The sequence below is a fragment of the Polyodon spathula genome, chromosome 11 (genome assembly GCF_017654505.1).
Source record: "Polyodon spathula isolate WHYD16114869_AA chromosome 11, ASM1765450v1, whole genome shotgun sequence".
In the NCBI taxonomy this organism is placed as follows: domain Eukaryota; kingdom Metazoa; phylum Chordata; class Actinopteri; order Acipenseriformes; family Polyodontidae; genus Polyodon; species Polyodon spathula.
The window spans coordinates 35,318,255-35,341,560 of NC_054544.1; the positions used below are offsets into that span (position 1 = coordinate 35,318,255).

The 23,306-nt window shown below is 36.1% G+C and overlaps 3 protein-coding genes and 1 long non-coding RNA gene across 6 annotated transcripts in view; 1 reads left to right on the plus strand and 3 right to left on the minus strand.

The window, feature by feature from the left end:
- Window positions 1-2,378: 2,378 nt before the first annotated feature.
- LOC121323129 lies at window positions 2,379-6,910 on the plus strand. The gene is made up of 3 exons (XR_005951117.1): window positions 2,379-2,534; window positions 6,477-6,682; window positions 6,825-6,910. It is a non-coding gene; the product is annotated as an uncharacterized LOC121323129 (long non-coding RNA).
- Window positions 3,957-12,732, minus strand: LOC121323128 (rhodopsin kinase grk7a-like). Its single transcript, XM_041263932.1, is given in 5 exon segments — window positions 3,957-4,710; window positions 6,790-7,061; window positions 8,619-9,056; window positions 9,484-9,544; window positions 9,546-12,732. Coding segments are annotated over 5 exon segments (1,647 nt in total). The 5' UTR covers window positions 10,085-12,732; the 3' UTR covers window positions 3,957-4,373.
- A 95-nt stretch (window positions 12,733-12,827) lies between these two features.
- LOC121323127 (RING-box protein 2) lies at window positions 12,828-15,944 on the minus strand. The gene is made up of 3 exons (XM_041263931.1): window positions 15,603-15,944; window positions 14,705-14,752; window positions 12,828-13,221 (listed from the first exon to the last, which is right to left on the minus strand). The coding sequence occupies exons 1-3, from the start codon at window positions 15,778-15,780 to the stop codon at window positions 13,103-13,105; spliced, it is 345 nt and encodes a 114-aa protein (XP_041119865.1). The 5' UTR covers window positions 15,781-15,944; the 3' UTR covers window positions 12,828-13,102.
- Window positions 15,945-17,985: 2,041 nt separating this feature from the next.
- The window catches only part of LOC121323125, a 36,595-nt gene continuing 31,274 nt past the window's right edge, over window positions 17,986-23,306 (minus strand). For all 3 annotated transcript variants that reach the window (XM_041263927.1, XM_041263926.1, XM_041263929.1), the window contains 4 exons: window positions 22,476-22,608; window positions 21,913-22,019; window positions 21,708-21,823; window positions 17,986-19,138 (listed from right to left, as the gene is read on the minus strand). In XM_041263927.1, coding sequence (XP_041119861.1) covers window positions 19,127-19,138; window positions 21,708-21,823; window positions 21,913-22,019; window positions 22,476-22,608 — 368 coding nt within the window. In that variant the 3' untranslated portion in view covers window positions 17,986-19,126. The remainder of the gene's footprint in view (window positions 19,139-21,707; window positions 21,824-21,912; window positions 22,020-22,475; window positions 22,609-23,306) is intronic.

Below are 23,306 nucleotides of genomic sequence, written 5' to 3' on the forward strand. Positions count from 1 at the left end.
TTGCAAAATGTAATTCTCAATTTTAGTGGAGAAGCCCAAGATAGTTACTTGCATCTGCCATCTCCTAATGCGTTAACCTATTCCAGCATCAATATCCCTAGCTATCTTTTTTTTTAAAAGTCCTGTAGGCAAATGTAGCAGCTAATGTCAATTTTAAGTATTATAAAACTGATGCACATACTTTTCTTTGGTTTTAGAAAAGAAAGAAAATTCCTCAATAAAATAAAAAAAAAGATGACATGCATACCTGAAATAGTGGCAGTAGTGGTTAGCAGTGTTTACAGGGTTCAGCTCAAATGGAGCACAACACAAGTTTAGGAGCGATATATAAACACTATTGTGGTGTAACACAGTGCAGGACCTCAATTAAGGGGCACACATCCTTTCCTACAGTACATGCGTGTTCTTAATGTTCAGTTTCTTTTGAGTGGAGTTATTCTGCTAGCAAAGGCCCAAAGTCAGCAGTGATTACCTGTGTGACAACCAACACTGTCCAACTGTCACACGGTGGTGAATTCAACTGTACATCTTTGGAACATAGCAAGAAACTTACAGCAGTAAGACAGTACTGATTGGCATGAGGCAGGGGGACGAGGATCCTGTTTAAATGACAGCTTCTCATTGGGTTCAGGAGAGAAATTCATGATTAACTTGCAATATATTCAATCGAGACACTTAATGGAGATGGTTGTCATAGCTGCAGGCTAGATAGGAGATTCTCCAAAGACTGGTGTACTATGCATGATTGAGAGGTCTAGTGACTCCTCAGGTTATATTGAGCTCAAAGGGCTGTGCTTTTGCTTGACATGATTTCAAGAAGAAACCAGTGCAGGAATGCTATAGAAAGGAAAGGCAGTCCTGAAACAAAATGAAATATGGCCATTTTCTATTGGTTGGGGCTGTTACTGAACCCAGTTTGAAATATCCTGAACTGACATTATTATGTGATGTGTGTTTCAGTTCCTCCGGGCTGGGAACTGAACGATGCTCAGTTTGCACAACAAATTCAGATCACAAGAAGTTCATGCTGAAGCAGATATTTCAATGCTTTAGATTGGTAAAACCTTTTTTGAAAGTATGCAGCTAGATTGAACAGTGATATGAAGGGTAACATCAAGGCACTTTTATTGTTTTATGATGAACTGGCCATTACCTTTCAGGAGCCATCAAGGTGACTTTGCTTATAAAGGTTCACCCAGTGGTTGGCTTCAACTAGAGGTATATACATGCCTACTATTAATTTGTGACAGACTATTGTAACCGTACAACATTTAAGATGAGTATATTTAAATCAAAAGAACAGTAATGTTTTATGTCTATAGTGAAAAGTGCAACAACCAGACTGATCTGTGTGGATCCATTTTTCGTCATCTTTAGATTCTGTGTAATTACTAGTGAGCTCTCTCCTGCAACAGTACAAATGCTGACAGCTGGAATCTCCAGACTGTTACATAGGTACTGACTGTGTAGCTGTTGGATAATGATATACAATTAATGGTGACATTTGCAAATTCTTTGAACTGCAGTATCTGCAGCAGCCCAGAATCTCATTTGCATAATCAATTTAATTCCAACCCAGAAGCTTTATGTTTGATATATTTTATATAAAGACATTTTAAATGTTGCTGCATATTGCTGCCAAGAAAACAATACTTTGTACATGAAAAACAAGATTATAATGTTCAATATATATATGTTCAATATATATATATATATATATATATATATATATATATATATATATATATATATATATATATATATATACACACACAGTACACATACCAAGGTAGACACATAAATAAATGGGTCGATTATTTTTTTCTATTTCATATATAGAATATATACATACTTTATATTTTATTTTGCCTCACAGGAATTCATACTTTCATATATATAGGTATAGCCATCTATAAAAACAATTATATATATACACACAGCTCTGGAAAAAATTAAGAGACCACTGCAAAATTATCAGTTTCTCTGGTTTTACTATTTATAGGTATGTGTTTTTTGATTTTCTGAAGCTGTCACACTCAAGGCAATCTCTATTCCTACTGCTGATGTACTTGAGGCATCGCGTGTCATGGTAGCTGCAGGATTGGGACTGGTCCTGCTGTTTTAGTCTATTCAGAAGTCATGGCAATATCAATAACACTTCTTATTTTGCAAAGTAGGCTTTTAAGGAGACCACTAAAACTGTGTACCATATTTAACAGAAACAAAGCTCAATATCATCCAAAGAAAAATAAACTAAAACCAGGCACAGATTTTATAAAATGATTACAAAACCATTGTAATGATTTTAACAGTTTTTTTGTAAAAGATGTTTCTTTCTTTGTGTTTATCTTCCCAGTTTATGGGTTTAACGTGTCTACATGGTTTATTCCCATTGCTTTTCAGTTTTTATCATTAATGAATTTAGTATTCACCCCTGTCCACAGATTCAGAACTTCAGATCTCCTTCAGATTGGACTCTCCTGACAGCCATAATGGATGGAACAGAGGTCAAAGACTGTGACACATATGTTCCTGTAAGTAGGAGTGTATAATCTGGCAGCATCTTATTTCCTTCCTTAGAAAACAGAATGTTTAAAGTAATTGCAGAGTAGGAACACTAGGTAGCTACTATGTTGGATCTTGTGAACTATTTTGAGTTTACAGATTATAAAATATTTACAGTATAAATATTAGACATTCACAGAGAGCATGGAATAAATAAAAAGGACCATTTCCTATAGTAATCTAAATCTTTGCAGTAGCTTTTAACAAGATTTCTAGTGACTGGAGGCAGCTACAAGCTATATTAAACTCTCCAAAAGGTCATATAGGAGTATTGTCCAATTACATTCAATGAAACAAAAAAAAAAAGCTTTATTTTTGTTCCTTGTTGTTATTACCCTAATTTATGTGTGTGTGTGTGTGTGTGTGTGTGTGTGTTTCTTAAGAATTTGCCAATGTAAGCCATTTAATACTCTTAAGGTCCAAATCTAAAAGGGAACAATATTTCCTGAAAATATTCTGAATTCCCTCTGATGTATATGAATGTGAGTCAGTCCACGTAGTCGTGAATGGAATGCTCCCCTGGCGACACACGTTTACTCCTCTGTGATGGAGCTTTGAATGCATAAAGGTGACAGTATAAGCCTTTCTGATGCAGCGGCTAATGCAATTGCATTAGGCATGAACTCGCAATGCCTTGGTAAAACAAGGCCACATTGTGACGACCGCTTCAAACCAATTAAAAATAGGGAACATGAGGTCGGGAAAGCTCAGGAGACAGTTCCATAGACTTCTGAGAACTGTACATTCAATTAGGCATTTCCTTAACTAGATCCCTAACTGCATGCTATATTGAAAGAAATGCATTTGCCGCATTACATAGACTGTAGCTGGGGAAGTAAATAAAGTAACAAAAGAATTATCTTAAATGTTCTTTTGGAATCCTCTGCAAATGCGGATACATGAAATCTGGACAATTGGTTGTCCAGGAGTTTTGCAACAAATACTTCTAAAAAAAGAACGCCTAAGGTAGTATGAAGTATAAAACCAATTGAGTGATGATGGAGTGCAGCCATGGTAAAATCAACAGACGTAAATGAAAAATAGAACAACATATTGCAGAAGATATAAATATGGACTGTAAACATAAGAAAGGTGATAACTAGCTCTTTAAAACTTGGGCAGAATTATAGACCCTGAGCTTTCACATTGGTAACCTCAACACCAGGGTCTCCGCTTGACATTAACTCTCTGGCAGCTGATTTAGAGCTTAGTAATATAATTAAGAAAAATGTTAAAGACTGCATTTAGCTATTCTCCTTTTCTTTTTAGCACTTGAATATGCTCTAACATTTGAACTGTTATAATAATAATAATAATTATTATTATTATTATTATTATTATTATTATTATTGAACTACTGTACATTCAACGACTTTGACAGAAGCATTTGGTGTAACCAAACACATTTGCTTTCCAGCAGTCAATACATATCATCATTGTGATGCTTTCGGAAGCTGCTTACTCGACTAGATGGGTAAGGGGTTAAAAAGGCATTGTTTGCGTGGGCATATAGCTTAGGGAAGCCAAAGTTTCTGGTGTCATCTGCTGGCTTGAGGTATGCACTACACAATTCAATACAGCAGTGCCTTGCTTGTAAACTTCCACTGGTGATGCCTGCCAGGTACTGTACAAGTCCTGTTGTAAAGCACATTGCTCATTTTTTGGGGGGGGTTCAGACAAAAAAACACGACCAGGCTGTCACACTCATTTTCTGAACAGGGTCTTCATCACAAATTTAGAAGAAACAACTCCTAACAGGCATAAACAAATTGGTGGCGGTCAGTCCTTCTTTACTGAGGCTCTGTCTTTTAAAGAAGCAAGCAGAAGCCTAATTTGTTTTCTCTACTCATCGCCTTGGACTCTTTCCTGTTGGGGTCATTCAGTTCATCAAACAGTCCTGATTCAATCATCTCCTCCTGCCAGGGGATAGGGATGGCTCCTGTGCCAAACCTCTTGAAGAAGTTCTTGTCTTTGTCATCGAACTCGATGCCTCGTATTTCAGAAAAATCCTGAATGTCCCCGATCTCCTTTGCATAGACAACAGAGGGGTCTGGCACAAAGGGTGGGTCTAGAAGACCAGCTTCCAAACGATGAAATTGGATGGATTTAAACCATGGATGCTTCCTCGGGTCATCATTTGCTCCTCTAGAGGACAAAAAAAAAAATAGATATAGTCAAATAAGAAACCATGCAAGGGTTCCTTGTAAATATGACATTCCACAAAATGTGCTTGATTTAAACTACTTGTAGTTAGGGGAGACCTTTCCTGATTATAAATGGAATATAAAATTCACAGTATATATCTGCATTGTACTATACAGATCTATCGCAATCAAAAAGAGACTGGGTGCAATGAATGTTTTATGCACCTGTGGCAAAGTGCCCGCCCCTGTGTGTATTATATGTTGTGAGTTAATGTTGGTGTATAGTCATTGGTACACGGGATATAAACGGGTCTGTGTAACACAAGTGTTTAAAATGTATATTTGTATTTAGGCACGAGGATTGCACAGCACTTCACATGCAAGTAGAATGTAATAATATGTGAACATGGGGAATTGCACTTTATTAAGTCACGTGCAGTTGTACCGCGACTCCAATTGAATGATTGATTAGCAATCGAGTCACGGTACAGCTGCATAAAAGCTGCATGTTTTCACCCACTCGGGGTTGTGTGTTCGGTGAGTGGAGAACAGGATTGGAGACGGAGGCAATAATTTTGATAATAATAATAAAAATAATAGTAGATAAATATCTGCTCAACGCGTTTTGTCTGTATAGTCCATTTTGTTTGTCTTTTTTGTTTTGTGTCCTGTGTTTTTTGGTTGTTACAACCTTTTTATTTTCTGTTCTGTTTATTTATACCAAACTCCACCTCTCTCATTGTTTATTTCCTGTTTCTGGTCTTATGTCACCCACTCCGGCCGTCTTTGTGACAGCACCTCATTATTTCCCTGTTCTACTACAAGGGACCTCTTGTATTTCCACAGTCCTGTGTTGCATTAATTGCTGTGTCTGTTCTTGTGCTTCTCTTCCCTCTGTGTTATTACATTTTCCAGCAGATCTGGTAAAGTAGTAAACAAGAGAAGAGGACCAATAACCTAACACGATAATAATATCAAGTCTTGTCGTTTTTGTAAGCCATAAGGCTACTGAGACAGACTTGCCTGTCAGCACCAGTCAGTCCATCATCTTTCATAGTGCTATATTTTTTGACCTCTAAAATAAAGAACAGATTTAGCAGTCGTCACATACAGTAATAGCATAACCCCTTATATAAGACAGTAATTAAGTGTGACACAAAAGGTCCCTGTGTGCCATCCATTAACACAAATAACTTAAATAAAAGTGATTATATAACACTGTATTGTTGCTTTTTTTGTAACAGAAGATTTATGTTTAGCTAAAGAAGTAAAGCTATAGAGGAAGGCATAATGAACTGGCCTTAATACTGTTTCTTTATCTTTTAATATGAGAAAATTACAATTCAATCTAATTCAATTTTAGCTGTAGAGCACATGTGTCATAGAAAAGGCATCACCGTTTCAATCAAGTGTCAAGATTGCTTGTGCCCTCTTCCTCAATGTATATTAATCATTGCTACCTGTAGGACAACAAATTAAAGTACAGCTCACTGAAATTATTGAAAATTATAGTAAATAGTGTCCCCCAATCCTAATAATTTGGCCAATTAGTATGCAGATATTTGGGTAACACATAAGTTGCATAACTTCCTTTATTTTTACTTATTTTTATTTTTTATAAATGTAATGTCCAATTATTATTCTCAATTTGGAATGCCCAATCGCTTTTCTCCTCACAGAAGCAATTCCCCACATGGCTCAGGAGACCCAAAGGTTCAGTGGGCATCCACATATCCCACGACTAAGCCAGCTTCTTTTTTCATCCAGGAACGTGAGAATGGATGCCAGCGAGCTACTGACCTCTGAAGGACAAAGGCCAGCCCTGCAGGTGTCTGCTCTGAACTCACAGAGCGGTTTTGCCTCTGTAACCCACAGAAGTGCTAGAGCCAATGAAGACTGGTCTATTTTACACAGCAAGGATGAAATCTGCATCTTATGACACCCTGTGCACCACGCAACTGAGGTTTTACCAGGTGAGCCACTCAGGGACCCCCTTAACTTGCTTAATTAGATTTCTTTTGTGATTCTTCATTTGAAATGTTATGACTACGCTCTCTGACCATCACCAAGCACACTGTACCTGCATCCTAACCGATCCTCCACCTTCTTGACCAGGAACTGCTTGCAGATATCTTTGGTGGGTTCATCGAAGTTGGCATGCTCAAACTTCACCTCCTCCTCAAGGCATCTTCTCTTCACTTCGTCCTTATTGACTTTCTCTTTGAAATCCTTGAAAGGAGTCCGGCCGGCGATCATCTCATAGATACTGCAGCCCAAGGCAAACCAGTCCACGGAGTGGGTATAGTTCTCTTCATTCAGGATTTCTGGAGCCATGTAACCACTTGTACCAGCCTAATTAAGCAAAGTTAGATAACACATAACACATATCGTATAACAGTGCCATTAGCATTCCAAAACTTTATTTAATGCCCATAATTGATATGGTAATAAAATGAACGCATCTTTTGAGAAATATATCCTGCAGCACATTTTTCTAGAGCAAGAGCAAGAGTAAAAAAAAAACAAAAAAACATTTAAACTATGATACAATAACCCTCAAAATGTTGGAAGCATCAGTACATTCCTGCAATACCATCATACTAACATTATTTTGTTGGTATCTAAAACATAATTAGTCTAAAACAACAGAGGCCAATCTAGTACTAATCTTAAGTTAAACATGGAAAGTGCAATGAGGTCCACAAAAGGTTGGAAAAAAACTGGTAGCGATATGACTTTTATTAAGGGACACATTTCACTAGAGTACTTAGACAATACAATTTAGCTTAGAGAATACCATTCTTGTGCATGACAGATTACTACACACATGCAGTACTATTTAGTTTTGTACAACATATTTAAGGTAGCTATAAAGCAAGCTGGGTTATAATTCATGCTGTTGCTTTTAGTCCTGTATTGTCGTAATGAAAGCTCCGCCCTTCACATTATCTTGTCCAAACAGATTTGTGTAAAGCCTTCTAAAGAAGATTACGTCCACAAACGCAGCAATGGCTTAGACCTGCTTGGCTTGTGCATAGAAGGGCATTAGATAATTTGATTAAATGTAAAAAAAAAAAAAAAAAAATCTAAAAAAAGAGTCATTGCATGGGAAATTGGCATACTTTCTAATTTGTTACACATAGGCATATTTAAAGAGTTTTAAAAATGGAAACAGTTTATAGCATAGCTGTACATATAGCTCTGCTCTTGATGTAATGCATTCTTCAATATGCTTATTACCCAGATGCAGTATGTTTAGAGCATACAGTCTGTTTTACAGTGGTTCTTCTTAAACAGCTATAACTTTTAATATACATTTTAGCACCTATTGCCTGTGGGAATAATCAGAGCAATAAGTGAAATGGTTACTTTTAAAGTTTTTTTTAAGTATTCTTATTTATACTGCATAGTGGATCTTGACTAAAATGCTATGAACACTTCATGTGTATGTTATATGGGTTTTCAAAGTTAATATCAAGGATAACAAAAGTGTTACTGACAGTATGGTGCCTTTTTTTGTGTTATGAATTTTACATGGTGTGCCATTTAAACAAAGCTTTAGCACAACACAAGTTCCAATTCAAACTAGAACCTGAGCTAATTTAATTTATATTTATTTGCGCTGTAAATGACTTTCCTTCGGTTTTGATTCTGATTGTGAATTTTATAAAGTGATTATAAATTAATGTCAACTGCCGAGACATATAACGAAACATGTTGAAGACATTCCTATGTGCTTACATTGCCAAGAATACCCAGCATATTAGTGTCTACAGAATAGTAGTGGCTGGTTAAATCCTTAACCAGCTGTCACTTGGTATTATGGATCGATTGTAAGGGTTTTAGTAAAGGAAACTCCTTTGGGTTTAAGTTCTGTACTGTCTGTGGTGGAGCTGCTTTTCTACTTACCATTTGGTTGATTGGTTTTCCTTCTTTAATTTCAACTGCCAAACCCAAATCAGATAACCTACATTGCCCATTGTCATCCAAAAGTACATTTTCTGGCTTCATATCTCTGTAGACTATATTAATTGAATGCAGGTGCAGGATGCCACATGTTATTTGGGCTGTGTAATAGATGGCACGGTTCATTTCTATACCTCTTTCCCCGATGTTGTAAATGTGGTATTTCAGATCACCTCCATTCATGAGACTCATCACCAAACAGAGATGGGTTTTGGATTCGAAAGCGTAAGCCAGTTTGACAATGAAGGGGCTGTTGACTTTCTCCAAGATCTCTTTTTCCAGCAGGGCCATCTTCTCTCCTTTTTTCTTTTTTAATCTCTTCTTATCCAGTTTCTTGCAAGCGTACATCTGTCCAGAAATCTTTACTTGGATAGCGCAGACCTGGAATAGAGCAAGATAAAGCTATCAGGTTTCTTACACAACAGTTTTCAGACAGCAGTGCAACCTACCTTTGTATGATATCATATACTTTGTCGATGCCTCTCTAAGCAGTATGAATCTCATGTTTAATTGCAATAGGTGTTCATTATAGCTTACTCTTAGTTTCATGTTAATGAACTTGAAGGGATTGCTTGGGTACTGTAGGTTAGAAATACTAAACTGGAAAGGAAATTCATCCACTATCTAGACCCCAGGAAAATAAGATATAAAATATGTAAATACAGAAATCAGTATGGAGTGGAAAATATATTTGCTAATTTGGATTCCTCTTTTATAACATATTTGTAAAAATGCATGTACTGCAGTCAGACTGAAGATACAGACTTAATAAATTACTGGGGAATACAAACACCCAAAGAAATCTTACCTCTCCAAATCCTCCTTTCCCGAGAATCCTGAACTCGTAAAAATATTTCTCAGTAATTGGCCCGTTCGAAAACTTTCCACTGCACGAACTTGTCGAAGAAGAGACTGCTTTGGAATTCCTGGAAGGGTTTTCCCATAAGAAACTTCCTGGTCTCCTCTTTGGCCAGCGTCATGACCTCCTCAAAGACCTTTTCAGTCACATTTTTGCACTTTTCAGCTGCCTCTGGGCTCATGTAAGAGATTAAGTTCTTGGAGCCCAGTTTGAGGAAGCTGGTGGCAATGTTCTGGCGCAGGTTGTCTCTGTCAGTATTCTCTGCCAGCTCCCAGTTATTCAGTTCATCCAGGAAGGTGATAGCAGTCTGATACTCAGGGACTGTCTCTGTGAACTGTCTGAAAAACCTTTTCCCTATGGGCTGCTGCTCACAGACACTTTCAAACTCAACGCAGATCTTCTGTCTCATTTCCACACACTTATCAGGGCTGGGAAGGGACAGGCTCCTGCGCCTCTTTAGCATTTCTTTGGCATCACCATCCACGCTTTTCCTGGCTTGCAGGTAAGCCGTGTTGGCTATCAAATTTTCCAGGCCGCCCATGTCACACATCTTTGCTGCTTTTGTATATCCTCTCTAGCCACTGAAGTTGACTGTATTGTATATCCTTCCAACTCTCTGAGGAGCGCTGAGTGGATCTGAAGCCTGTTGTGGCAGCAAGAGACACTGGCACTCAAGTAATTACTCATTTAGAATTAAATACCTCAGAAGGATTTTCGCTAAGTATCTTTAGGTTTTCTACTCACGGAAAGTAACTTCTAAGAGGTTTCTCTGCTAAGGAGCTTTCAACTTTCTATGTTTAGTTGCTGGCTGTAAGACCAAGTGCAGGTCACTATTATGTAAAGAAATAATACAAAATACATCGCTAACATTAAAACTACCGCAACAGTAATACCTGACCTTTTAGCACACAGGGGTCAAATACCAATAATGTGAGCTTACTATAAATATATAAGGCTACTATGGACGGTGTAAATCAATATAGGCCTAATAATATGAATCTAATATAACTAAATCATCTTGGCCAGTTTTGGATAATACATAATCACGATGATTAACACTTAAAACCCTGTAGTGTTGAAATAATGTTGGTCCTATTGCAGGTACACAGATTGCAGAAACATGGAATATTTTAGGGTGTGTCAAAATAAATTCAAATCAGTTTCTGTTTAAGGATGTATGAGAGTTATGCACAGTACATTATTACGTGAGTTATCTTAACAATGCACATTTTTCTTTTCTTCTTGAGGTATTTCTTTTTTTTTTTTACAACAGAATATGACAAAACGTTGGCCAACGTTACACATCAGAACATTTAGTTTTTTTTTGGATACCCAGAAACGAACAAGATTACAAACAGCAATGTCCTTAACCATTGAATCAACCATGTAGAAAAACCAACTTACAGAATACAAAATAGGTTTGATGACTGGATCTATAATAACATATCGACTAGGTTTTGTTGAAAACCAAAATGAACCACTGTACAGTACACTACATCACATCTGAATAAATTCTGGAGATGACAATTACAAACCTCTCACAGGAGCTGAAATGGGAAGTAAAGATATGAAGAGACATAGTTTCCAGTATTCTTTGGATAACTACAAAGCAGAAACAAATAGGTAAACTTGGATCTAAAAGAACAAACCTCAGCACGCAACTCAGCCAGCGACAGGGATACAGTATTAGATTATGCAGATTAAATTGATCACAGTAAGCAATCTCCTTTTAAAATAAAGCACTGCAGATACATGATAGACAAGCTGCTTCATCCTGGAACTGCCAAACTTATAAAAGTGCCACATTCCTGCATTTCTATTGCATTTGACATAATAAAGAATCACTGTCTTGCGATGGGACCAGTTGTAGCAGCCAGTTTGTTGGAGTAGAATTGTGTTCTGTATTATTATTGAGGAAGGGAGCTGCCCACCTATGCATAATGAACATGGCTTACTGTCTTGCCCGGGTATAAAAAATGTCATGGCAACATTGCAGACACTAGAGACCGACTGAGCTAAAAATAAAGATGTTATGCTGGGCGGTCCACGCTATATAATATTGTATGCCTTGTCTGATGAGGTAATAGCCAGTCAGAGTATTAAAGTAAATTCAGCAAACACCATTAGCTGGTCATTCTTAGGCCATGAGGGATAAACCTGCTACTGCCTAATTTATGTATAGGCTCGTTGATTACAAAAATCAATAAGGCCAACTGCAGCCCCTCCTTCCTTCCAGTAGCTTTGCTCTGCATTCGGAGGGAAAGCAGCTACTATTTATCCGATTGCTTGAATTCTAATTGGCTCTGCAATTGCTTGCTCTCAATGCCTCACATGGATCTTGGTTTAGTGTAATAAACTGCACTGTTTCACAGACTGCTGGATGAGTGTAGAAAAATAAGAATGATTTAACAAAACCTTTTATGGGTTCAAACCCATAAAGATTGAAGAAACTTGGGGTGGGGTCTGATGACTGCATTTAAATGACTAAGTATACATAGCACTGCATGCGGTTTGATACTGTACATGGGCAGCCCTTTTTGATGGCTTTTTAAGAACATAGCTGATACTGTATTTTCACAGATAATAGCGACAAACTCAGCCATTTCTAGTTTTATAATTTAAGACTTCATGCTAGTTGAAGGCTGTCTATTTGTAGCACAGGGCAAAATAGTCTTAAAAAAATAGGTAGTACCAGCTTTACTATATATATTTACACACACACACACACGTCCACATTACAAATCCAGTTTTCTTATTAAATGCTCAGATTCGGTCAAGTTGATGAGACATACTATATACAGCGTAAGGCGCTTTCACGTTAACCACCAATTAATGAAACAGACACATTCTTTATCCTCTTTCATGCTGTCACCCCAAGTCCAGGTGAGACCACGGAGTGAAAAAACAGCACTGACAGTTTTATAACAAGTTTGTTTGTGTCATGTGTCTTTTGTTGAATTTAATTTAATGGGACTTCAGAAGCAACCTTCACAGCTTAGCCAATCTTGAATATTTTACCAATCACTATTTGCTTTACAGTAGTCCCTTGCTGATAGACACTACTGTGAATCACAAAAATAAAATGTCAAGACTAATGTAAAGTAGATACTTGTAATTAATACCAAACAGGAATTAAAAATAAACCAGCCATTGTGGGTTTTTATACTAGATGTTTATTCCAGATGGAAACTTTGCAAGCCTGTCAATTAATCAATGTGAGACCTTTGTGCAACTCACCTAGCTATCAATGTGGGAGGAAGCCTGGTCCCTTTAGAAACAGAAGTCAAGATGCCTTGTTTCTTATTGTATTGTTTTATTTTACATGAAACGCAACATGCTGGGACACAGTACTCAAAGTTGAATAACTCCAACAACTCCAACACATTTGTATTGCTTCTGATGCAAATCGATTCTTGTGATGTTCTTTCAGACAGTCTTGCTGACTTCTAAAATCAAAGTTACAGTCTTTATAAACAACACTCTTCAAGGGCAATGGTCTTGATGGTTTTTAGACTGTACGGAACACCCAAACCCTTATCTAAATAATTTTCTGGGACGCAGCACATTTTCATTTTCCTATTCTTTGCACCACCCAGTCCTGCTGGCAGAGAGGGCAACGGTTGTTCTGCTTCACCCACAGCGACATGCAGCAGTTGTGAAATGAGTGGTTGCATTCTCCCCAAACCACTGAAAGAGAAAGAATCACGACCAACACATTAGTGATATGTCAGTCTTGTTATCTAAAGCTAGCTTGTTCTTTGAACAGGGATATATAGACATGATTTTCAAAAGAGGCAAAATTACAATTTAGCAAACCGTTCTATAAGAACAAAAAACACCTATCTGTGAATAAGTGACAACGATGAAAGAGACTCTCAGGATTAATACATAATAATAATAATAATAATAATAATAATAATAATAATAATAATAATAACGTAATTTAAGGTAGGCCTACATGTAATGCATATTTGTTTAATGCAGTTATTACATTATTAAAAGTTTTGATCATTTTAAGTGTGCTGAAAGTAGGCCAGACACAAACCTCTTGGTGTATTTTAATGTTTTGTTGTATTAGCAATATACAAGTTTGAGATTAAACAACACATTATTTTTATTAATGATACTTATTGCCTTTATTGTTAATTTTTTAAACAGTTGACGTTTGTATCATTATTATTATTAAACAATGGTAGATGTAATTCCACTTTTAAATACAAATTCGTACTTCTGCTTGTTCATTTTACATTTTGCATAAATGTATCCTTGGGTGTAGACAGCGTAAACTGGGTTATCTAGTGGGTTAAATAATATACGAATCTGACTCTGTGAGGTGTATGTTATAGAATGGAACTGTGGAACTAGGCTATGTATGGTCTGAAGCATATGACTTTTACAATATATGTGCTCTGTGCTTGTACCCACAAATAGTGCCTGGATTCTCCCTACTGCCTTCTGGCCTGGATTAACACCAAACCAGCCTGCCCAGTGTAACCATGTTTCACTGCAAACTATTTTCAATTAACATACATGTTGAATAGTCCACTGATTAATGCTCTAATTAATACAATATTTCGGGTAATATAGAAAGCGTGACACTTGAAGGATAACTGTCGTTAAGTGGCCTTATTTAGGATTTAGGATTAAGTTAACAAGCAGCTAAATATTCTAGTCGAAAAACATTCCCATTTATTGTCACAGAGAGATTGGTATTCTTCCAGATGTCACGTTCTACACATACCCCCAAGAACTAGTTTTATTTACAGAAACATGTAATGCTAAATGTGACAACAACTTGGATGGACACAGCTTCATGTCACAAAACAGTCTACCTAGACACCTACTGCAAGGTGTTCAAACGAAACGCTTCACCGGAGTATAGAAGTACATGTGTATACAAGTGTAAACTCAACAGAGGTTTCATTTAAATTGCACATATAACTTCCCTGCTTTCAGTGAACTGATACAATAATATACTGAGATTGTATTTATTTATATATATATATATATATATATATATATATATATATATATATATATATATATATATATATATATGTATGAGTGTGTGTGTGTGTGTGTGTGTTATTTGTCTATTACATACATACTGTATTTATTAATATAGCTTACATTAGTAATAATACTGGACTTGATGACAAGCACTACTTACCAACACAATCTTCCTGCTTGTTTTCAGCCTGACATCGAAGGCAAGCATCTAAATAACGGGGCAAAAAAGAAAAGCTGTAAAGGAACTTATTGTATGAATACAAAACTAATTAAAACGATCATTTTGCAGTATTACCTTACAATATAACATGGCTGCAATCTGTGGGCGCTTTTTAGTATTTATTTATTCTTTGGATTATGCATGACTAGCAAAATCGCTTATTGCACAGTAATAAGGCTAGGGTCAGGATCATTAATCATCAGCATCTGGTTAAACACGAAGAGTAGGGGTGTAAACCCAGAATGCAAATTCCTTTAATTCATTTGGTACTGTAAGAAACAACAACAGCTATGCCAAAGATGTGGCTTCTTCGAAATTGCCAGTGTGGTTCTCAAAATTAGATCAAGTGAACTTACAGTAATAACAAAACAATAACAAACAGAAAATAATCCTATATTTTGTATACTTAGATAAAAACGGTTTTGTTTTTATTCAAGTTTAATTTACATTATGTGTGATAATGAATGGCTATGTTTGCCAGGTAGAAACTCACTGTTTAGACCCAAATTGTTTACGTGGTTTTTCACTTATGGTATCTGGTAACCTTTAGTTCCCAGCTTCAGGCTAGTAATTACAATGAAGAATAAACAAAAGTATAAAATAAAACAAAGCTACAGTACCAATAAAAAAATACAATCCATGGGCCTTTATATAAAATTAAAATAAACACCGAAGCAGAAAAAAAGTTACCACAAAAGGCCAGAACCGAAGTGCTATGTTTTCATAAACATACAATGTTCTGATAAGCACTCGACATTACTGATTAGGGACTGCGCACACCAGCTGTACAAAATCAACTTCCTGTCCCAGAGCCGGGGACTCAGTTTCTTATCCTTACCCATAACCTGGACTCTGCAAATTGCACAGGTATCACACTCCACGTCCCAGCTCCACATCGCAACGGCGTTCCATTTCTTTAGAGAGAACATCTTGTCCCCTCCACCTTTACCAGACACAGATCCTCCACTGTGAGAAGTGACCAAACCGGGTTCGTCTCCGTCATCCATCTCTGCCATAGCAAGGAAACAGCACGGGAAACAAAATGGACGAGGACGAAGACGCACCGGACGGCTTCAGCGTGACTCTATCGCAGTACAAGCCAGCCACCACTAGGTAATGTTGCAACTTGCAGCTAAAACCGGGTATTGCTGCAGAACGCAGACTTGCTACGCTGTGTGAGATTTCGTACAGTCTTGGCAGTATCACGTGGTTCTCGAAAAAAAAAAAAAAAAAGCACCACAAATAACACGTGCAGTTAGTGCAATTACACGTTTTGGCCTCTGTGGGGAACCAACGTATTGAATACAAGCAAAGGGCCGAGGATTTGCACCCCACCCCGTAACTATTGAGTCACGTTCAGGAAAATACCTCGTTTCTTTGTCAGTTGCGGATGTTATACCGTACGAACGTTTTGGGGTAGACATTGAAACTAGGCTAATATGGGCAGATTTACATACCGTTGTGATAGAGTGGCATAGTGAAAACAGCCAGATACACACAGAATATTAAATCAGTTTGCTGCTGTGTTATTTTTCCTAGACCTGTATACACGTTGCAGTGTTGGAATAGTTCAAATAAAACAATTCACCATTGTTGCAAAGTGTGCTACATTCATCCTGTCCCTTGGGAAGAAAACACAAACTTCCAAAAATAATGTTTAAAAAACTAATTTATTAAGGCCTTGGGAACAGCAGGTTGACATTTCTAAAAGTTTCCTGTAGTTCCTGAAATTACAGTGGAACAATTAATTTTATGATGTCATTTTGGTATAGACACCAATAATGGTTTCCACAAATTAGACACAGTATGACATTTAATTAGTTTTGAAATAACTATTTATTAGATTTTGGGTTGGCTGATGCTTGGCAACATTTAATGTGCTAATTTGTGCAAAAGGGACTGGTGTACTTCTACCATCACTCCTGGGTTCATAAATTTGGATTCTGATCGAAACTGGACAGGCTATAGTGAGAACCTGATAAAATGATTTAATGTGTTTCTACATTTGGTGATTTTATCTACCCCTGTATCATTCTGCAAAGAGATTTCTAACCAACTCAACTTATTCTGTATATCACTGGCTGGCCCAACTTTGCAAAGATTAAAACTTTAGTATAATATTGTTTGCCAAACCTGGGCCTGGTTTTGGCCCCACGTTAAAAAGTGTTTATTTGTCTCAATTTAGCACTCATAAAGCCACCAAACAGTTTGGCACAATTCCCTCCTGAATGTGGACGAGTTCTTGTGCTATCCACAGCCCGAGGAGTAACAACCAGTTCAAACAGCAATTTAAGCAAACAAAAAGATTATTGAATCAATGATGACATAATTTTTTTTGGATAAAATTGAGTGCCCTCTGAAGCTGCTTGAAATTATGAAACCGTGGGGATTTTTCATTTTATAAACTAATAATTATTTTAGCTGAACTTATTTCCAGAGGGACGATAGTCATGGTTTGCATTTGTTACATGGTAAATAAACCAAACTTTTTTTTTTTTTAATCCGAGTCAGTGGGGTCCTTGAAAACCCTTTGAAGACAAATTACCTGAGGTTATACTATTAGAAGTCTGTTTAGAAGCAATCCAAACACCAATTTATTAAAAAGCTTTGGGTACACTTTGAGATTCATGTACAGGAATTATATTAAAGTATGCGTGCCATTTTTATATTGTGTTTCACCCTAATTTGGGACAGTGTTTAGCTTCGCAGCCATGGAAATAAATGAGAATTCTAGGTGTGCAATTTTAAAAGTAAAATCTAGAGGAAAATTTAATCTGTATTAAACTACTGTGCATTTTAAACAAAACTGGTGTGTATTCAAGGAGTTACAGTGGTACCATACGAAGAATATTCTGTATCAACCACTAGGCTACATGTAAATGTTTTTTTTTTTTTTTTTTTTTTTTAAATAAGGCAAACATTTCAAATTAAGCTGTTGTCAGCAAATGGGCGCTTTCTAAACTGTAGACTACTTTGAGGTAAAACATGAAGAAACAAAGTCAAGTGTATTTAAAAGATTTAAAAAAACTAACAAAAAACAAGTAAAAGTACAAGGTTGGATTGCCTATAATGAATTACACATCACATTTTGCAACCTGTCATACATCACACCAATGACAGTTCATCAGTAATTATATAAATATGTAATTATTTCCATTTAATATAAAAAAAGAACTGCAAAACATTTTGCAAAACATGTAACATTTTCTTACAGTGGAACAAACATTTTACTTAGTGTTGCATTGGCCTTTGCTCTCCCGCTGTGTTTGGGAGGACAATCAGGTGGGACTAGTTTCTTTCACCATACTTGGCAGAGACATCCCAGGCTGGGCCCTTGACGTCAGGGATCACTAGCCTAATGCATAAGTTGCTTTGGTTCAGTAGGTGAAAAGAGGATTGGATTGGTTTGACAGCGGAAACAAAAAAGGTTGCTTACTGTTTTTCAGTCTTCCTCATCAGCATGTGGGTTGCAGCAGTAAGGTTGCATTCAAATTGCACATTTCAAATTGGGCAAAAAAAAACCCAAAAAACAACAATATTTGACCAGGAAAGCATCTTGAATGATTACCGTACATTTTTTATATGGCTCTTGGTAATGCCTATCATAACAAATTGGTCCTTGGTTTTCCCTGGGCTTGTAATGTTGTCAAGGTGTCTTACTTTTATCTTGTAGTGGTGTTGTCTCATGGGAGGAGGAATCGATTTACAGAGCAATCAAGTTGCAAGTTTTATATCACTCATGTGTCACACAATAAAGTTACACAAAGAGATCAGGCACACAGTCTTCAGAAAAAAAAAACAAAAAAAACTCTTTAATTAAGAAATATGGGACTGACAAATGTTTGCAAAGGTTGAAGTGAAATTTCTTCAGGATACCATATTTTTGAAATGTACACGCATACAAAGTTATATTTTTTTGTTTCATAATTACACAGACTACAATTATTTCCCCATTTCAAGTACAATAACATTAATAAACTAATAAGCTAATACAATGAATTGTATTTACTCTACTGAAAAAATTTGACTTTAAAATGACTGATACTATGGATTGCAATAATATAAATTATTTGTTGAACCTTATTAACCTTTTAGTTACCTACATTAAAAACAACACACATTATCTGCAATTAGAATTATTTATATTAACAGCTATACTAAGAATTATCTAAGAATGAACATATTATTTTAATAAATCATACGGTGTGTCTCAAATCCTTTCTAGTACTGCAATGTCTGAGTGTAATATTGCAAAGATACCAACTTTGTATTTGAATAATACAAATGTAAAACATGTGTGCATCTTCTCAGACCACTAATGGTATTTCTTCATTCTCAGCTAACCACACAGACACCAGTCATTTACTTTTTTTTCTAAACAAGAAAAAAACAAAATAGAACATGTTAATAAGGCATTACAATTCAATCCTGATGTACAATGTAGGTATGACATAAAATAGTGTACAGAACCACAAGATGACATGCTATTTCAGTTACTGGCAGAGTCTGACTACTAGTTGGATTATTCCCCCCCAGTGACAGTATTCACTATTTGAACTCATTCAATATCTCACATAGGGACTTTTTGTGAACAGAAAGATATGGCCTGGCACAAAACCAGTAGTGTGAAAAGTGACCTTCACAAATACCAATACGTGCCCTGTTTTAACTTGCTGAAATTGAGTTCAGATACTATATATGCATTTTTAGGTTAAACGTAGGTAAAATCAAATCTATCAACATTCAAAGAAATGCTAGTGGGGGAGCTAATAGTTTTCAGGATTAAAACGTATAAGGTTATGCACCCGGACATAACCTTATACATTAAGTTAGGTAACATATAATAAAGTTCTGAAAATGTAAGAATTGCAAAAATCAGTATTTCTACAATTGACTTGAGGTGTTCATATTTAAACAAAAAGAAGGGGTTCTCATGGGATTTTTACTAAGGCATTTTAAAAGTTAACAGAAATTTAGCAGAGGTCGGCATGGAAAAGTGAGGATGTGCCTCAACTGAAAACAGTTGAAGAGCACTGCCAACAGAAAGCTGGAGATACAAACTGCCGTTTTTCTTACACACCACGTAATAGGTCTTGTGCTCTTCTGTTGTTACCCAATGCATGACAATACTGGATCAAATTAGCTAGTACAGCTACAGGCTTCTAGGCCCCACAGTCCATTTGTGATCTGCTGGGAACCTCTCAGCAATGCACCATAAAAGGCTTTTGTAATGCCACCTCCAAAATGTAATACACGTCCACCTACTGTTCTGGCTAAAGGCCTTTGATAGCACTTGGAACGGCTTATTAAAATATGTTAAGAATTAACTTTAGGGTGTTTAAAAGGGCTTGAGCCAAAAAATATTTAAATGTAATTGTAGCAAATGTTTAATGTTTATTTTTATAATTTCTTTTCTGATTTGGCTATCAGCTTGTAATGCATTAGCTTGAGTTACTTAATATTGTCATGCATTTGCTTGCTAGATGCTTTGATGTAGGGGAAGAATTTTAATCTGTAGTGTAATTGTATACCTTCCTCCATAAACCTTTTGATTTATATTTACAAGGTCTTAAGACCACATATTTCTATCAATTATTGAGATTGTACCACAAAACACATGCACAAGTTATACACTTATAAAAGTTTACAATGGATACCAAGGTAAAAGCAAAAGGATAAAAATGCCTTTATTACTTTATACAAAGTAATAAAAATGTCTTTCCATTTGATTCAGTGGTCTAAGATGCCAAGCCATTAAAGTGGGCTGGCTGGATGCAGACCATTGACTTCAGTTAAAAAACAAACGTATTACCATTTAACTAAAGAGCAAGCTGTGTAGTCTGAAGGTAAGTACGTGTCTTACACTGATGTCAGAATTATTAAATCATAAGCTGCTAGGAGGAGATCTACTCTATATGTTACATGGGTGGAAAAAAGCCTCCCATAACAGTTTAATGCATCAAAATTAATTGATGGCCTTACTACTGGTGAAAAGAGCAAACTCAATGGAAAGCCTCCTTGTGTTCGATATTAAAATCTTGGCAGCTACTTACTGTATTCTTTGCTGAATGATAATTACAAAGTGATTCACACGCTAAAAGGACAAAATCTTCTAACTTACAGGAAAGCACAACTGTTTATTTTCAGTACTAGTCTTGTAATCCATAAATTACATTTACTGCAAGTTGTTATGTAGAGATTTTTTTTGTATATTATTACATCGATACTAAAAATATAATCAACCAATGAAACAAATGGATTGGGAGGTGATGGAGGAGAGGAGTGCAGGGGTGGGGGTGTATTTGGGAGTTTAGGTTTTTTACTTATTTTTAACTAATCTGTATTTACTGGCAAACTTCATGCCTGCTCACAAGCCAAGACTATAAATCCTATCTGTAAGCCTGGTCTGCAACAAAGCTTAAACGTGTGGAAATATATTCAGCAAACAGCTACCAACGGATAAATGAAAATACATTACCTATCAAAACATGATGCATTGCTTTTAAATGAGAACCTGTGTGAAGTACATCAAATTGATGTAAACATGCAGAAGACTCACATTTCCATTTCAGGGGACCTCTTTTTTACTAGTATTATATTAAAAAGGTTCTCAATAATGTCATAATGTCAACAATACAACAAAAAAAAAGAAAATAATGTTAATTGTTTAGAATTGTTAAATAAGGACATGCTGTACATGCAGGGGATAATAAAAGCTGGTTCTGCACGCATCACAATAGGAAAGAATGCAGTTGTGACAGACTTTGTTAAAGCAATGAGACAAGGCTCAACTGTCAGATGTGAGATAGAATCCCTCACTATTCCTAATGAGGCCCTGTACCCCATTGATAGTATAAAGGCAACACATTTTTGGTTAAGTTACTGTATATTACAGAAAATGTGTACTATTGTATATCACATAATAAGCAACAAATAACCCTACCTTTATCTTCTTTCTCTTTTTTCTGGATTTTAGCTTCTTGCTGTTCTTTAAGATAGCACTGAAAGTATCTGCACTTATCTGGGCTGTGACTTTGACTTTCAAACCGGTCAGTTTAGCTGTAAATAGAGTGGCAAAACCGCATGTTACAGTTTACACAGTGTAAAGAAAACATCCTTTTAAATGTTTGTATGGCTGTTGATTGTACCTTCTTTTCTCTCCTTCAAAGCCTCCAGAATGAGCTTTCCACAAAGTTCTCCAGTACAGTTATCGTCTAAATCAATCTCCATCAAGTGATCTGAAAACTTTATTATTCTAATAAACAGTACGATAAAATAAAAACATTCACTAGTTAATGGGATTTTGTGATTTTAGGAAGAGGCACTGAAGGCAAGATATTTGGAAGCAATTATCAATATACAAAAATAATGGCTGTACATAGTAATGAAAAACACAGCTAAGATAATTCAATTATAATAGGGAATAGTTTAATTGGGAAGAACATTACCCAAATCCAGCATGCATGGGAAAGTGTTTCTTTAAACAATTAGATACCACACTAAGAGCATCCATTTTTACAGTAATTTGTAGAAAATGTTTGCTACTTTGTAGAGTATTACCCACAACCACAAGTTTGGACACCACCATTTTTCTAATCTGGAGGTATAAAAAGGCATATGTGTCTGGCTGCGTGTCAAATTTGTAGTTCATGCTGATCTACTTTTTCATGCAGCTCTGATTGGTCTTTGTTTTTGTGGTCACAGTGCTCACCGACACAGCATTGCTGTAAACGTCAGTGGGCTTGTTCTCCCTTCCTCCCCATTCCCATCGATTCCATTGTCAGCTAGATGTAATTTTTCTAACCAGGGACCAATTTCTGGAGGCTTTGTCTTTTTCTTCTTCCCTTTCACAAAAAACAAAAACACATAAACACAAAAATGCAATTAAACTATCTTAAACGGTATTTAACATGCATCACTATCTTGTAGATATCATTCTATTTTAATGACTGGAATCTTATCATTTATTTGGGACTACAGTCTACTGCCCAGACAGGAACTGTAACAGACTAACAGGAAGCACAACTTTGTAAATACAGTACTGTACTTACACTTCTAGTGCACATTGCAAAGCTGTGAATTACAGTGCAGGCCAACATTTGAAAGTATCTTAAACATAAAATAAAAATGACGATCATCCTCTGAACAGAGTCTGGCCCCAGCTGCTTTGGATTAGTTAGGGTTACTATTATTGTTAGAGATTACAGTATATTTTTATTCTGGTTCAACCTATATTTCAGACAGGTTTGCTCTATTATTATTATTATTATTAATAATATTATTATTATTATTATTATTAACAGTACAAAATAGTATATCCCCTTTAATTATACATTTTTAATGTTAAAGCCAGATTTTTCTATTTTTTGCTGTTTCCCTTAGTTGATATGTTATTCACAAATGAATTGTTTCTAGTACTGTTGATACAATATGTCTACCCTTTTTGAAGTTTTTATTTTACCAAATAATATTGACATGACACTGTTTTCTCTTTACTTTTGTTTGGTGTGCCAGCCAGATTGGTTTTCCTACACACAATTAT